Here is a 15891-nt window from a genome sequence, read left to right as displayed (position 1 = left end):
CAATAGTGCTGAATTTCGCCTGACTCAATTAACATAAGGTTAATACGAGGAATGGTTTTTTCTTTTCTGCTTATTCTGTGTACAATCACAAGATTGTCTTCCCAGCCGAACACATTTATTGCAAGGTTGCTGTTTTGCGCCTCAAGCTTGTCAATCTGTTTTACAGGTGTTGGAAATACAATTCCTCTATAGTTGACTCCGTCGTTAAAAGGGTATTTGCTTGTTCTTTCTGGATTTTTCCCATCACTTGGTGGAAATAAAGCAGCTCTCAAAGCCCACTTCAAACATTCGTTATCCCTGTTTTGCACGTTAATAATTGCTTTCTTTTTTGCCAAATTGGCTGGGAGAGGTAAGTACGTTCCTCCGCGCAATGGCTGATAGCGTGAAACATTTACGTACGCAACAGTTATTCTTTCAAAAACCCACCCTGAGCCACGCTCTGACCAAGCCTCAATTTGTCCCTTTGATCTTTCAATAAATCTTTCAAACTCTTGTTTTATCTGATTTTTATTGTGTTCGTTAAAAACGTGCGGTTGTTTTTCTTTAAAATAATGCTCCATCTCTTGTGTTACACCAGTCTCAAAATTTTCTTTTGTGAACATTATTTTTATTTCAAAACTTACTTATTGCGCTTTTCAAATCTCTTATTTCATTCTTTACCAAATCAACAAACTTTGATTTTGTTTTCTTTTGAAAGACAAAAAGGTCTTTACTGGCCTGGTCACCATCTGGTATGGTCATTTTCCACACGCGTAGCCATTCGTTGAAATCGGATTGGACCAATAAAAAGTTATTGTTCCATTGTGGATTTCTTTGAAATTCGCGTATTTCTCTCAAGAGTGCTTGCAAAACTTCTTGCGAATAACTTGCAGCAGTCATCTTGGTTGATATACCCAATGGAAGCATTTGTTCAATAGGAATTATTTCTGGCACAGCAATTAAGATTGATATTTGTGAGCGCTCAAGCCGCAGAGATTTTGGGTGCCGCTCGCGATTTTTGTACACACATATACGGTGGGGGTTTTGGACACTAATCGAGACAAGGAGCGAGGGCGAGCCCGGGCGAGCCGAGCGAGTTGTCTCGATTTGTGCCAAAACCCCCACCGTATATGTGTGTTATATACTAATTTCCATATGTGTTTCTGCTGTTGTTCACTTTTGATTGTAGTGCTTTTATACCGGAGGTTCTCAATAAGTTTTTGAAATCATGATATCGATCTCGTATTATAAAAAAACCTTCAAATTTAATGGTATGGATCACTGAACAGTTTGATGTATTTTCACGGCTTTTTCGCGTTTCGCGCGATCGACCACCGCGTAGGACTGGGAACTAACTACAGGACTAAGTGAAACTTAAACATGGATCAAGTTCACCACAAAGAAATCGCCGCGAAAAACACGAAGCAAAGTACTCACGGGGAGTTAGAATTAAAGGACTTATTCGCTGTTTTCACCGTTCCCATAATACATCTTGCTTACTTCTAAAATCTTTGCTTAAACGTTGTTGTCAATGTCTTTTGGGATTTACAGTGATTTACAGTCTGTCGTAAACAGTCATAAGGGATATTCTGAGACAAATAATTACCCTGGAGGGGCTTATTGAAATCCTAAACGAGACCTTGACGACTAACAGCGACCAAAAATATTGGCGTTCTTTCCTGAAAGTCCTCGTGAGACCAAGATACGTAATTTACGATTTTCAAAACGTTTGAAACTGATGCATTACATTGCAATCCAACTGCATAACTGCATAACTGCATAACCCGCAGGAACTGCCAGGGATTTTTCGAATGGATCTTTTTCACGTGACGTCATCAAGCACTAAAATCCAAAACCTGAGGAGACCCTGAAGTTTTTATCCATATCAGGCACAAAATTTAATCTGTTTCTAAAATTTCATCTCAATAGCGGCCTCCGTTTGGACACCAGCGAAACCAGGGTTAATTATTGCGGTGCGTGACACCACGTTACCTTCATGTTGTCAAAAATGTATACTAATCTTGTGATTTTTTGCCGTTCGAGAAGTTAATGTAACATGAATAATGTTTATTTAAGTGCTTATTTGTCCCGAAGAGATAACCAATTTGACTTCCACATGTTCACGCTATTTTCCGGCGCCATATTGGTGACATTGGTGTACCACCGAGGAACACGAATAAAATGTTTCAAAATGTTTCGACGAATATATGAAGTTTGAGATAACGCACAGACCTGAAAATTGGAGATAAGACTTCTTTATTAATCTCCTACGATATCCTGTTTTCTTGAATTTATACAATGAATGTTTTTATTAAATTTGTAGTTTTGTTGCGTGATGGTAAAAACGATGTATGCAGTTTTCGGGAATACAGTATACAGGGTTCGGGGAGGGGGAGGGAGAGGGGGGTAATTTGGAAACTGGGCATGTAGTAAATCATTGTTTTAGGTACGATCATTAAATATATGTTTTTTTTTTTCGAACATCTTTATATTGTAATGTCACGATGACCGCGCTTGCACTGAAAACGACTAGTGTTCATTTCTGGGACCGCTCTTTCGAATCTATATAACGAACACAGCAATTCGTCTTCAGTTGTGGCACAAATATGTCACAAAAGTGCGTCAAGATAAGCAGCTGTGTCTCCTTCCTAATTTTTTCCGGCGGTCTGTTCGTTATCAATATGATGTTCGTTACAAGAGATCCGACACTTAAAACAGGACTTTCCCTAACGTTTTCAGACTAGGGAGTCCAGTGCGATTTAAACGACTTGTCTGGGTCGTCGATCTTGCCGCTTAAAACACCTTCACTGGAATCGTTAATTCGAGCATCATCAGCAGTGGAGAACCCAGAACTCCGTTTAAGTGGTCTGGCAGTATTCTCAAACCTCTCCGATGCATGTCAACCGCCATTTGATGCAAGTAAGTCAAACATCCACGCCAACAAAATCGCTCTCATCACCGTGATTGCGAACGAAGCCGAGTGCCCATTACAGGATTTGGCCGTGAATGCACAAGACGCATAATACTTCAGTACTTACGCTTTCCTCCCCATGGCCAGTACAGTCGAAGCTCTCTTAACGGACACTCTCGTAAGCGGACAGCTCTACTTACGGCCGCCTTGTTTGAAACCCCGTTTTAGCTCCCATACAAACTCTGTATTTTTACATTCTCGTAAGCGGACATTCCCGTAAGCGGCCGCGGACACTTTCAGAGATTAGGACTTAGACTTTTCCTTTGTTTTTTAGGTTCCGTAAGCAGACATCCCAAAAAATCCTATTAAAAACCTCTGTGTCTTGTTTTTTTTTTTATCAGTCAACTTCACATCGCCGTTCGTCACAATGGTTCTACAGTAATTACAGTACCATATTTCAGTGTTTGTTTTGTCGTCATTCACGTCTGGTTACATTTCGAAACACCACTTACATGCATATTAGCATTATGCTAGCTGGGCAAGCTCCCGTAAGCGTCCATCTATCCCCTAAACCTCTAGTGGCCGCTTACAAGAACTATTCTCGTAAGCGGCCAGCTCCAGTTGCGGACACTTTTTTCACGTCCCGAGGGTGTCCGCTTACGAGAGCTTCGACTGTAGTTATAATGGAACACAGAATGAAGACAAACTTTTGATTCCGGTTTTTCAATCCTTCGTGAATTGTATTAAGGGAAACACGAGAGATACGATCGATCCAGCAGTTGATGATTACGTTCTTTTAACCAATGCAGACCGAAGCAATGTTGAAATCACGATTTATAACCGGAGTACCAAAACACAGACGACCTAATGCAGAGGATGCAAAAGTACTTAGAGAGACTTTACTATTGTTTCTTTTGGGTCCAGTGATCACAATCGAATGGCTTAGAAGGACAAAGAAATTCTGTTGCATGTCTGGCGGTCAACAAGTTCATGAAGAATGCGTTACTGAAGACAAAGAGACTGCATGTTGGTGAAACAAACCTGCACACAGTAGTTGAGGAATCCCCGGGAAATGATGATCAAGAAAGGGAACATGAGGAACCTGGAGACGAAGAACAGCCGCTTATCATTGTTGTGAACGATCTTCGTGCTAATCGGACTACGACAGGACACACGAGATGCCTAGGTTATCGATATATCAAAACTTTCTTGGCGAAAATTTTTGGCAAAATTGCTGTTGGCTGTGGTTACGTGATTCTCATCGTATACAGCTCTCCCGGTAGGTATATCCAGTGGAGAATGAACCGGACGGCAACAAAATATTTCTGGTTTGGTCTCTTTAAATGTGACGTTATTGACATTGTTGTTCGAAGTGCATTTTGCTCGGAGCAAACGTTCCTTCCTCTATGGTGGCCACCCCTCCAAGTATATTGTTTGTTTCTGTACAGTCGGTTTGCCTGTAAAGCCACGTGGACCGTTCCAACCAACTTTTCAAAACTGATTACAATCTTGCGTGATTATCAGTTTCAAAAGCTTGTTCCGGCAGTAAAGAAGAGTGGATGGTACCTTGATTGTTCTCGTTTTTTTACGCTCGTAGTTGTCAACGCTCCTTGATTATTAACTTTGAGCAAGTTTTCAACTTTCAAAATACAAAATGCCTGTCACGCAAATTACTATTTATTCAATTCTACATTTTATGATTAAATATACCATAGAGATTTTTCTCGTTGCCAAAATGGTTCTGAAACAAAGCATTACTAAGGTAACGGAATGTCAGGCAAATTTTGCAGTTATGTTCCTTACTTTGTTTAATGAAGTGAAGTTTGAATCGCGTAAAAGTCATACGCTAAGTCTGTTATTTGAGACAGCTTTGATTGTTGTCATTGGTTCAGGCTAGTTAGTTCATATTGAAACAATGAATCGAGCACAGAGTTTAGATTGATCAAGTGAATTTTTGTTCATATCTGTAGTGGTTTAGTTAAGGTTCCCTTAGATGTAACTCTGGATATAGAAATGGAAATCGTCGCGAAACATTGCAGTTGTGTAGCAAATCAGCTCATTAAGAGTATGCTTCCTTAGCGAACACGAAATTATTTTACTTACACGGTAAAGTCAGATTTAGGGACGATTTAACAATGCATCGAGACTTTTATCCAATAGTGTAACAGCGATGTGTATTAATTTATTGCCTACTATAAGACAAGTCACAATGAACTGTGACAAATTAAAGCTACAGAGTATATTCACCCAATTGTAGTTACGTTGTCAATGAAAAAAACAAAAGTAAAAAAGTAGGCATACAAACTATATTCTCAAAGCAGGACCAACACTATAGTATAATAACAGGATATAATAACAGGCTTTGGTATGTTTCCTTCAGTTTACTGACTTTGAAGTAACATCCAATGTCAAAATGAGGACACATGCTGGAGTAATTTCTAGAATAAGGCACCTGGTATTTGTCACTGATTTTTAATGTTTCAAATTTTATTAATTTTTACTCTTAAGTTTGTGTAAATAGGTTGGGTGCACTTATTGCAGAATTCAGTGTAACTTTATGTTTACCTCTTTTTTTATTATTTTAACACTGTGAACATAGAATTTGAATGATATTTGAATTTAGATCGTGGTAACAACACAAAGCATGCATTAAGACATTTAGAATTTAGATATTGTGAATGAATTGATTTCCTGTGACATACAATGATACGAGTCACTCGGTTACACAAAAAAATATTTACGGTTTCCGATCCGTAGGAGGTTTATTGACTAGGAACTGTGTCTTTATAACATATGCTAAGTACCATTCGGTTAACTGTATTTAGACTTGCTATAAAGTGTTTATAAATTTTGTACTAATGTCTTTTGTGATCGAGGTCGATCTGTCAAAAAGTATTGTAAATGAATCAACCCTTAAAGAGTTTATATGTATTAATTGATTAGCTATGTTTCAAGACTAGTCACACTGACAATTACAAATATTATTGTAGACGAGGCTCTTTATAATACGGTACATAAGGCAGTGTTGGATAGGGTCACGTGATCGCGTTCTTTCAGCTTCTTCTCCACTTCGGTGATACAAATGCCATATTTGAATTGTGTCGCATGTTGCGAAAGCGTGACGTGACCTACACCGCCTGACAGTAAATAAAGCACATATAATACCTGTGTTTAGTCTAATATGTAGAGCTAGATTATAAAATAATTGTAAGTTGAAAGACGAGACAGATTCACAGAGACCTGATCAGTAATAAATACTGTATTTGAGGTTCATCCTTATTGAATAAAAGGTTTCTTGTTTTCTGTTTAACAAATGGTGTATGCGTGTTTTATAGTCATAAGCATGATGTATAGGGAAATGGGGTAAAGGCCAGTTAGCCTCAAAGGGCCACACATACATGCATACATACATACATATACATGCCAAGAATAATAATGGCAGGTCTTTGACCGTATCCTAACCCCATCTCCCACCTAAGAAAACAAACTAGCACACAATGACCATGCAGAATATTTTGTATAGTCCTCACACGTGTTGAATTCCTTGTTTCGGGTCTTCACCGTGTGAACATTATGAAGGCTGGGTAAACACTTAACGCCAATCAGAAACTGAAACAAATGTTATGAAAAAAATTAAAGGGGCTATGTCAGGGATGGACAGGCTAGAACACGATTTAAGGCAAAAACAGACAACAGCCGCGACAGTACACCGTCCCATCGATGGACATAGAAGTATTTCGATGTACAATTTAACACGCTTGCAGCGGGACATAAATTTTGATTTCTTTCTGTGGTCCCCTTACTTAAGGCTACATTGCTACCATATTTTTCCAGACATGTCGGCCGAACAACTTCGAAGATTATTTCAACAAGATTATTTACAATCAAGATTTTTCTAACTTGTCGAAAACGTTTGAATCAGTGTAAAAATCGCCAACTGGTAACAACGATAGAACAATATTTTTCAATCCTTGCTTTTTAATATCCAAATTTAAAACTAAATAAACAATTGACAAATTGGAAGGTTTTTTATATAACGAAAACTGACAATTAACAAGACTATTTCTGCTTTATTATTGAATTTTAAACTGCCTTGAGAAAATATAGATAGAACAATGTAAAGACAGACTGGCCTAAATTTTATAATGTAATTAAGAAAGCCAACAAAGTTTATTTCATTTGACAGTTTGCATTGAAGACTTCAGAAAAATCAAGACGTTTTTCCATTAAAAGGACGTAGCACCTGCGACCAGTAAATGACAGCCTTGGTCATTTCCTGATAACTTTGTCATTTTCCTGTCATATGTCGTTGTTTGTGATCAAACGTTGCATTTAAAAACGGTTCTGAAACGGAAGAACGTCTTCTAGATGACAGAGACTTGTAATTACACCACAAAGCGTCGCCAAGAGTTTACAAAGAAAAAACGTTAACAAGCGGTCGTTTAATTGAACTTGCAGGCTGGATCTCGAACACAGATTATAGATCCTCAAAGCTCGAAGCTCAGTTGAGTCGGAGAATCCAAGGTATTGATTAAATTGGAAATTAATCTTGAGATTCTTTACAATATGAACACTTCAACGACGTATAATTAAAAAGAAACCTAGTAGCTTTGTAAAGACAAAGATCGGAGTGGAAAAGCACAGTTCGATCGATCTTTTTCTAGGACGGTGAAGTTTCCAGCAGTGACACTACTACAGTCCGGTCTTTAAGTTGTCGATACCGGATCGATCGACGCTGTTCTTCTCATGTGATAAACATATTTACACAGAAAGCTGCACACTTTTCGCATGTTATTCCTCGGCTACAGGTATCCTTTTGGGAGACTTTAGTTGACAGGAACGCAGTGGAAATTCAGGATTTGGTTTAGCAAAGCTTTACACTGATTCACAACTGCAACAGGCAATTACGAATTAGTTGTTAAAGGGTTTAGTTCTTCGAATTCAAGATTTGCCATTGCAAACTACAACGCAACAACCGAAAGACTGTTTGGCTCTCTCCGACCTTGACAAATTAAATTTTACGTGGAAGGACTAATTGGTAATAGATTTGCAAGATCCAACAAACCATGAATAACAGCACTTTACCGTCGATTTGCTCGGCAGCAGATTGCAGATTATACCTTCACACCCAGCTCGCTACTGGCATCTGCCTGATGATTCTATCACCAATAACCATCACCAGTAACGTGTTGTTACTGCTCACTATCTTCAAAGATCCTCTCAAATGCTTCCGTACACCAGCTACGTATTTCATCGTCGCTTTAGCCTTTGTGGATCTAGCAACGGGCCTGCTTGTTGAGCCGTTCTTTGTAATGTACCGTGTGGCAATGTATGTAAAATGGTCCCCTATAATCGGTGAGCCGTACCACAGTTTGCTCCAAGTTGGAATATGGTTGTCTTATGTGGGCCTTAACTCATCGTTTCTGCTGGTTCTTGGTCTTATTTTGACGCAGTTCATCGCCATAACATACCCGCACCACTATCGCTCAGTCGTGACAACACGCAGGGTCCTCGCTTGTGTTGGCTTTTCGTTGGTGTACTTCACCGGGTTCATTCTGCTGCAGTTTGTTGTAGACCCCAAAGAAACCTTATTTAAAGTAGATCTTCACCTCCACTCGACACTAATAACGATTCTACTTATCCTCAGCTCCGCCATGCTTTTGAAGTCATTTCATCAATTTGCCAAAGAATCTCGCCGTCTTGGTGGCATGCGGAGCGTCGAGAATCGAGACGCTGGCGGACAGTCAGGCAAGCCTCGAACGAACAGAATAAGCCAGAGGCAGTTTACGATTGTAACCTTGCTATTGTCTGGAATTCTCATCGTGTGCTCCCTTCCTCATATCATTACAGTACATATCCGCTTCTACACGAAACAAAAAACTCTTCAAGAGAGGCTTGACTTGTTCGCTGCGATCACTATCGCAGACGAGATGATGTACGTGAAGGTGGCATTGGATGCGTTCATCTACGCGTGGAGACTGACAAAATACCGAAGGTCGTTAAAAATTGTGCTCACCTGCCGCGGAAATCAAGTCGCGTCCGAAGCCACTGAAGCAAGGACGATGGATAATTTCACTTTTCAGCAACAGAATCCTGAAATCTCGTCAAATCATGTTTAGGATCAAGTTAGTCCTTTTATAGGTTCCAAGAAATAGGTGAAGGACATTCAGTGACACACAGCGATGGATTCCAGAATAATAGAATTTGAAAACATTGTTTGTTGCAACATTTCCTGAGATGTGTTAAAGAGGGACCAAAACGTTCATTATAAGCTAGCTATCAGTTAAGGGGCTCTAATCAGGCTTCGTCCAAATTTTTTTTATTAGTTCTTTCATGTTAACGCTCATTTGGCATGAGAAAAGTTCGATTCTAATTATAAAGGAGAATGAAGCATTACAAATCCACGATAATATTTAAAAGAAGAGATTTTCTAGTCATCTAAAAGGAAATTAATTAGGCAATGATGAAGGTTAGGAGTTTTATTTTATTATGCCAGTGTTGCATTATGCATGTTGCTGACATTGGTTTTCCATTCCGAGGAACGCTTGTCTTCCTCAGACCGCCAGTCACAACATAAGCATTATTATTACCGAGCTTAAAATTTACCATCTTTATTATTTACAACATTAGCATCATGTCGATCTTCATATCTCAACACTTGCTTTCTAGTAGTCGTTATATTCGCTTTACGGAAGATAGAACCAATTAGCAGTATAGCTAGTAGGACAAACCAGTGTTCGATTCCTGCAATTATAGGTGCATTCAAGAGAACGGTTTATACTTTTCTCTCGCTTGATATTTTTTACTCATCAGGTTGTCTAGAGGGATTTGTTTGTACAGCACCGACAGGTGAGTTGAAATAAGAGCAGATGATAAACGGTTTGTTTAAGATTGAAACAAAACGGTCTCAAAACAATATAAAGGTCCTTTGACATCATGCACGTCAAGTGTATCAAAAGAACATGAAAGAAAAGAACAACATTTATTGCACCTATGTAAAGAGCACAAAAGAAAATAAAAGTTAAGCGGAAAAAATCTGTGATCATCTGCTTTTTTCAATTCACGCCCGATAATAGTAGAGACTGTCAGTGGAGAATCCAGAAGAACCTAATGCGGTGGGAGTTAGGTCGAGGTAAACATATATAGACATTTTCTTGTGGAAAAATTGGAAAGGACTGGAGTCAAACCGCGCCATTTCTGTTCCAAGAAGTGGGAGGGGGTGGGAAGGGGGTTAGGAGGTGGGTCGAGGTATACATATACAGACTTTTTTCTTGTGCTAAATTAGGAAGGACTGGAGTCAAGCTGCGCCCTCTGTTTCCAGAAGTGGAAAACGGGGGGAGGGGGTGTACTCCTTTACTTAGATCCTCTACTATTAAATTGCTTGTTGTCTAGAAGACGTTTAATTGTATCATACCAGAAACCCATAAGGGCTGAAACGTGTAACGCGCGCGCACAGCGTTTGAATATCCATTTTGCTAAGTACCATATTTGGAAACACGAAGAATCTGTACGCGAATGCTTTACACACGTAATGACACACGCAACATAATTTTTGGTGTTTCGGTAAGTTGCTTGAATTTCGACCTAAACGCCGTAAATTTCTTACAGAAACTAAAGAAATTCATTAAGTATATTGAAGCGAAGTTCTCCAGACTACTTCATGAAGATGAAACAGGAAAATTTAACCAAATTTAACTTTATTCAACCAAAAACAAGATTACGCCATCGAGCGCGAGCTAGCGCTAGCGCGCGCTGTGAATTTAATCCAAATATAGTAATTTTTATTGGTTAAATGTATCTCGTGATTTTCCAAATATGGTACTTAGTGTAAACGAATGTGCAAACGCTTTGTACAATGCGAATCATAGGGAGTTACACGTTTTAACCCTTATGGGTTTCTGATCATACATAATAATTTCTGTTTCTGCTATTGATCACCCTTGATTGTAGTGGGTCCACACCGAAGATTCTCATTAAGTATTCCAAATCATGATATCGATTTCGTGTTACGAAAGCAATCATTCAAATTTAATGGTGTGGATCACTGAACATCTCGATGTATTAATAATTCAATGAGATGCTTTATTCGACGTTTAGTTACATATGTAAGTAAAAAACTTCCAAGGTGGTGATATAGTTGAGAATTAAACACAACCAACAGTTCAATATTGTGTTAATACTGTAATTTCTTTTTATATTGACATGATGTTAATTTTAGCAATTTTATTCTATTTTTATTTCATGTGTAATATCTGTAAACTAGCTGTGAGCTGTCGTAGCGCTTGACCTTTTAGTCTCAACAATAATAGCTAATCATATTTGCATAGTAAACTTCTATCTATCATTCTATCTAACCGTGACTCAAGGAACGTCCCTTCAAGAAGTTGATGTCAGACGTTTCTCTTCCGATTTGAAAGCAGCTTCTCAATAATCACTTACTTTCTTTGATAAAAGTATTCTCCCAGAAGGTATAAGAAAGCAGCGTCGAAGCAGCGATATATACATGTACATATATTGCAAGTATCTTCCTATACTCCTAAGGATACAAGACAAGACAATTAAAAGAAAGGTCGACGACTTGCATCTTGATATATTGCAAGTATCTTCCTAAGGATACAAGACAAGACAATTAAAAGAAAGGTCGACGACTTGCATCTTGATTGAATTTTACTTCAAAGGAACTTTATTTCGTTAAGACGTTGCGTCAAGTTGCACAACACAACCGAATATATAGCCATGAGTAACAACAGCACTTTGCCGTCCAATTCATCTTCTGCAGACTACAGATTGTACCTTTACACCCAGCTCGCTACTGGCATCTCCTTGGCTATTCTGTCACCAGTAACCATCACCAGTAACGTGTTGTTACTACTCACTATCTTCAAAGATCCTCTCAAATGCTTCCGTACACCAGCTACGTATTTCATTGTCCCTTTAGCTTTGGTCGATTTAATGACAGGCCTGTTTATTGAGCCTTTCTTTATAATCTATCGTGTTGCAAGTTATGTGCAATGGTCCCCTTCACCAGGCGAGCCGTACCACAGCTTAAATCTAATTGGAATGTGGTTCTCTTCTGTGGGCCTCAACTCCTCGTTTCTGCTTGTTCTTGGTCTTATTTTGACGCAGTTCATCGCCATAACATTCCCGCACCGCTATCGCTCAGCCGTGACAACACGTAGAGTCCTGGTGTGTGTTGTCGTGTCGTTGGTGTACTTCACCGGATTCGTTCTGTTGCAGTTTGTTGGAGTTTCTACATTCACACTATTGCAAGTAGATCTCCACCTTCACACGACACTCATCACGATTTTGCTTATAGCTAGTTCGGCCATGCTTTTGAGGTCATATCGTCGGTATGCGAAAGCATCCCGTCGTTTTGAAAGCGCCCGAAGCTACGAAAATCAAGAGGGAAGCAATCGCCCACTAACGAACAGAATTAGCGAGAGGCAGTTTACAATTGTCATCTTGCTTTTGTCGGGAATTCTTATCGTGTGCACTCTTCCTCATCTCATTACAGTTCATATCAGCTTTTATACGAAGCAAGAAACTCAACAGGAGAGGCTTGACTTGTCTGCTGCAATCACTATTGGAGATGAGATGATGTTTGTAAAGGTGGCATTAGATGCGTTCATCTACGCGTGGAGACTGACAAAATACCGGAGGTCGTTAAAACTAGTGCTCACCTGCCGTGCAAATCAAGATGAATCAGAAGCCAGTGAAGCCATACAAATGGACAATCTTCCTCTTCAGCAAAAGGAACTGTGAACCTGCCGTCGCCCCTGAACCACATTTAGGATCGACGGCAAATTACTTTCGACCGTTAGCAGGAAGACCTCTTCATGCCTGATGTGTTTTTTATCGAAATTCTGGCTTAGGGCGCTAAATGTTTGGAGATGGTAACGGTGTTCCCCAGAAATCGTTCTAGTGATTAGAAAGCAGAAATTTTTACCTCGAAAAGACCTAAAGCTTTGAAAATGGGCTCAATTATATTGCCCTTTATTCGTTGTATAGCTGGTTCATTTATGTGATACCGTATTAAGATTATTAGTTGTTTTCGATAACTTAAGCGTGACTGATTGAATATCAGTAGAATAATGAAGCACTAAAATTTACTGCCATTTTCACGACTGAATTTATTCTGATTTGGATATAATTATTGCCAACGAGACAGCCGAGCCAAGAGGTGAGGCTGTCGAGGCGGCAGAATCATAGAGCCGTGTGCGTATGAGTGTATAGGCAGAAAAAATCTTAAGTTCTGCGTAAGGGACTTTTTTTTACCATATTTGGGTGTAAGTAAACCCCATATTTGGGTTGTATTGTTCTTCCCAACTGGTTCCCAGTCTCTCACTCCTTGCTAGAGAGCAAATGACCAAAATGGCGTCCACGCGGCTCGCTTTTAAAATTTTCAATGTGGTCATTCATCCCTTTACCGATAAATACACCTTTAGGGAATTATAAATCGAAAGAGAATACCCTACAGAATATTCGACCGCCGAAAAAATGAACATCAAGGTCTTCAAAGCGATGAAATAATCTTTCGACTTTGGAGTCCTTTGATTTAGGTCGATTTACGATCGAAGAGAGACATGAAAATCAAAAGCGGACTGTTGACTTCAAATAGAGTTTTCTTGACTTATGAGAATGCTGAAGTCGGGTAAATGCTTCCTTTTAGTGTTGATTGTGTTTATAGTAATTGTTTGACCAATGATTTATTCCAAATCGAATACCGTTTATATTTTATTTGGCACGCATTTTCGCTCCGCGTAGGAATAACATCAATTCAAAGCGACGCTCACTAAAATTTATACTGCATGTCATACACACAAGAAAGTCAAACGTTTTTTGCTTCTAACGGCAAATGTAATGTTAACTTGAATAAAAATTTTGTCTTCAAATAATCCTTGACCGTTCAAGTTTTGTTTTCTGTTCAAATTTTTCAAGTTTTGCGTAACTGAACATTACACTTCGCATGCGAAACTGAAATCTGACCCGTGCATTACTGTCTCTGATTACTGAAAATTATTTTTAAAAAACATCTGTGTACGTATTTTAGTGTGTTTAAAAGAGTACGCAGGCTATCAAGCCTGTGTCATTTATGAACACCAGAGAAATAGCACTTTTTTTCGCATATTACCTAAAATACAATTTTACCATATCAGTGGTCATTTCAAATACAGTTCTATCAAAAACCATTCAATATCTGTTCTTATGAACAAACATGAGTATTTCGCTCGTTGGCACTTACCGATAGGTACAACTAGTTTTATTTATAATGGGGTGTTGTCATCTGAAGCAGTTATTTTGCAGTCGCTTCGAACACAACCTTCAATGGTGTCTGATATTGACATTTTATCTCATCAAGAGGAATCAGTTGTAAGACAGAGTCCAATGTCACGAGCAGTACTTAAAGGAGCGCTGTTGTTTTCAAAATATTGTATTGTTTGTTGTAACACATCTTAAGATCATTTGCTTTAATTTCCTGTTCTGGGCAGTAAGAAAACCGAAGAGTGGTTGATAAAAAAAGTAGGTGCCAGCAATAGTCGGCGTATTAACTGAGAAGTTTGAATTTCGTTTAATCGCCGACTGTTCATTTATTCATTTTGAAATGGGTATAAAGTAAAAATTAATGACAAAATGACCAATATTGAAAACCTCAACGACTTGTGTTATGATCATGACTAAACATCACTCTACGTTATACATGTATATATAGGAGTGACATATACGACCTACAAACGGATACATTCTAGGCAGATATAAAGTAGATACATAAGAGTAACATTTTGATACGAATACATACAAATACAAATGTAAACGATTTAACATAGAAGTGACATGCCATCTACAAACAATTGCACGTACATGTAGATACTTACGAGTAACATTTGTATACATACGAATGCCTACATCTTGCAATATCAATATTAATATTGGATTTATGGTATAAGATGACATGACTGTCATTATACGCCTGAAATGTGAAAAATGTATAAAACATTTATTTTTATGGCAAATAAGAAACCTGAAAGTTATTTTTTTTACCTTTTACTTTATTATTGACCTCTCACATAGCGGTAGCTGTACCGCTATTAGTAAAGCATAAAATTATTTTCTGCCATGATGTCATTGACTATATTCGAAAAAAAAAGAACCTATCGTACGTAGATAATGCAAGGGTTGCTTTTGTATTCTTTAGATACATAAAAAAAAACTCCTTACAGTTTTGTTTACAATTTCTAGAATTTTTCTTAGAAGAAATTGGTTTGGAAATTGGTTGTTCATTCTTTTGAGACTTTTAACCTGTCAATATATGTACATGTGTTATTAAAATGTGAAAAGAACCAAGTAGAGTGTCGAAAAATCCCCCCCCCCCCCCGGTCGGCTGACCCTAGTTGTGCAATGGGTGTGCTTTACCTGCAGGATCCTGCAGCACACGTGCCCTGGGAGAGTTTTTCCTTCACAAGGATTAGTCCCCATGCATAGCGACTCTTGTAGCTGTTCGACATAGACAGATAAACAGAAACTAAGCGGGTAAATTTTAATTAACAAGCAAACCACGCTATCCGGGCGGGAAACTATGAGTAAAGGGAGCGGGAACTCTACGGGAAACGATGGAAGAGAGATCACGAAGTGAGATTCCCAAGGTGGAATACTAAACAATGGGAAACCGGGAGAAATTGAGGAAAGAGGCAGATTCAACCTCCCCCCCCAATATGGTTTAGTTTCCAGCTTAGATGAATCACTTTACTACGTAAAAACTATGCAAAAAGTACCGGGCCAAGAGCGAATATGGAAATTTGACGTTAAGCATCCAAGTAATAATACCGATACACGAATTTGTGACTCCCCAAATTCAACGAGCATCCTCGTTGTACATTTACAAGAGTTTCCCGGGTGTAGATGTAACTCCATGTCACGCTCAGAAGGGAAACGGCAAAATTTGGCTGAGGTGTACACTCAGCAGATAAGGGCAGTTATTTTATATTGCTTAAATCGTGTCTACA

General features: G+C 38.7%; 3 protein-coding genes across 4 annotated transcripts in view; all 3 read left to right on the top strand.

Moving 5' to 3' along the window:
• Positions 1 to 5966, top strand: part of LOC144645328 (uncharacterized) — a 49224-nt gene extending 43258 nt beyond the window's left edge. The window contains exon 2 of the mRNA XM_078504868.1: positions 5051 to 5966. The gene's annotated coding sequence lies outside the window, so the exon portion shown is untranslated. The remainder of the gene's footprint in view (positions 1 to 5050) is intronic.
• Positions 5967 to 7956: 1990 nt separating this feature from the next.
• LOC144645382 (uncharacterized) overlaps positions 7957 to 15891 on the top strand; it is a 52733-nt gene continuing 44798 nt past the window's right edge. The window contains exons 1-2 of one of the 2 annotated variants that reach the window (XM_078504950.1): positions 7957 to 10022; positions 10139 to 10518. In XM_078504950.1, the coding sequence (XP_078361076.1) occupies positions 7957 to 9009 (1053 nt within the window). In that variant the 3' untranslated portion in view covers positions 9010 to 10022; positions 10139 to 10518. Of the gene's footprint in view, positions 10023 to 10138; positions 11387 to 15891 lie in introns of those variants that run through there. The other variant, XM_078504949.1, reaches the window with a different exon arrangement.
• On the top strand, positions 11485 to 13003 carry LOC144645685 (uncharacterized). The gene has a single exon (XM_078505240.1). The coding sequence runs from the start codon at positions 11627 to 11629 to the stop codon at positions 12650 to 12652; it is 1026 nt and encodes a 341-aa protein (XP_078361366.1). The 5' UTR covers positions 11485 to 11626; the 3' UTR covers positions 12653 to 13003.

Source organism: Oculina patagonica, chromosome 3 (genome assembly GCF_052425735.1).
Source record: "Oculina patagonica isolate OP01 chromosome 3, crgOcupat, whole genome shotgun sequence".
NCBI classification, from domain to species: domain Eukaryota; kingdom Metazoa; phylum Cnidaria; class Anthozoa; order Scleractinia; family Oculinidae; genus Oculina; species Oculina patagonica.
Note: the sequence above shows the minus strand (reverse complement) of the source record. Positions and strands in the feature narration are given on the sequence as shown.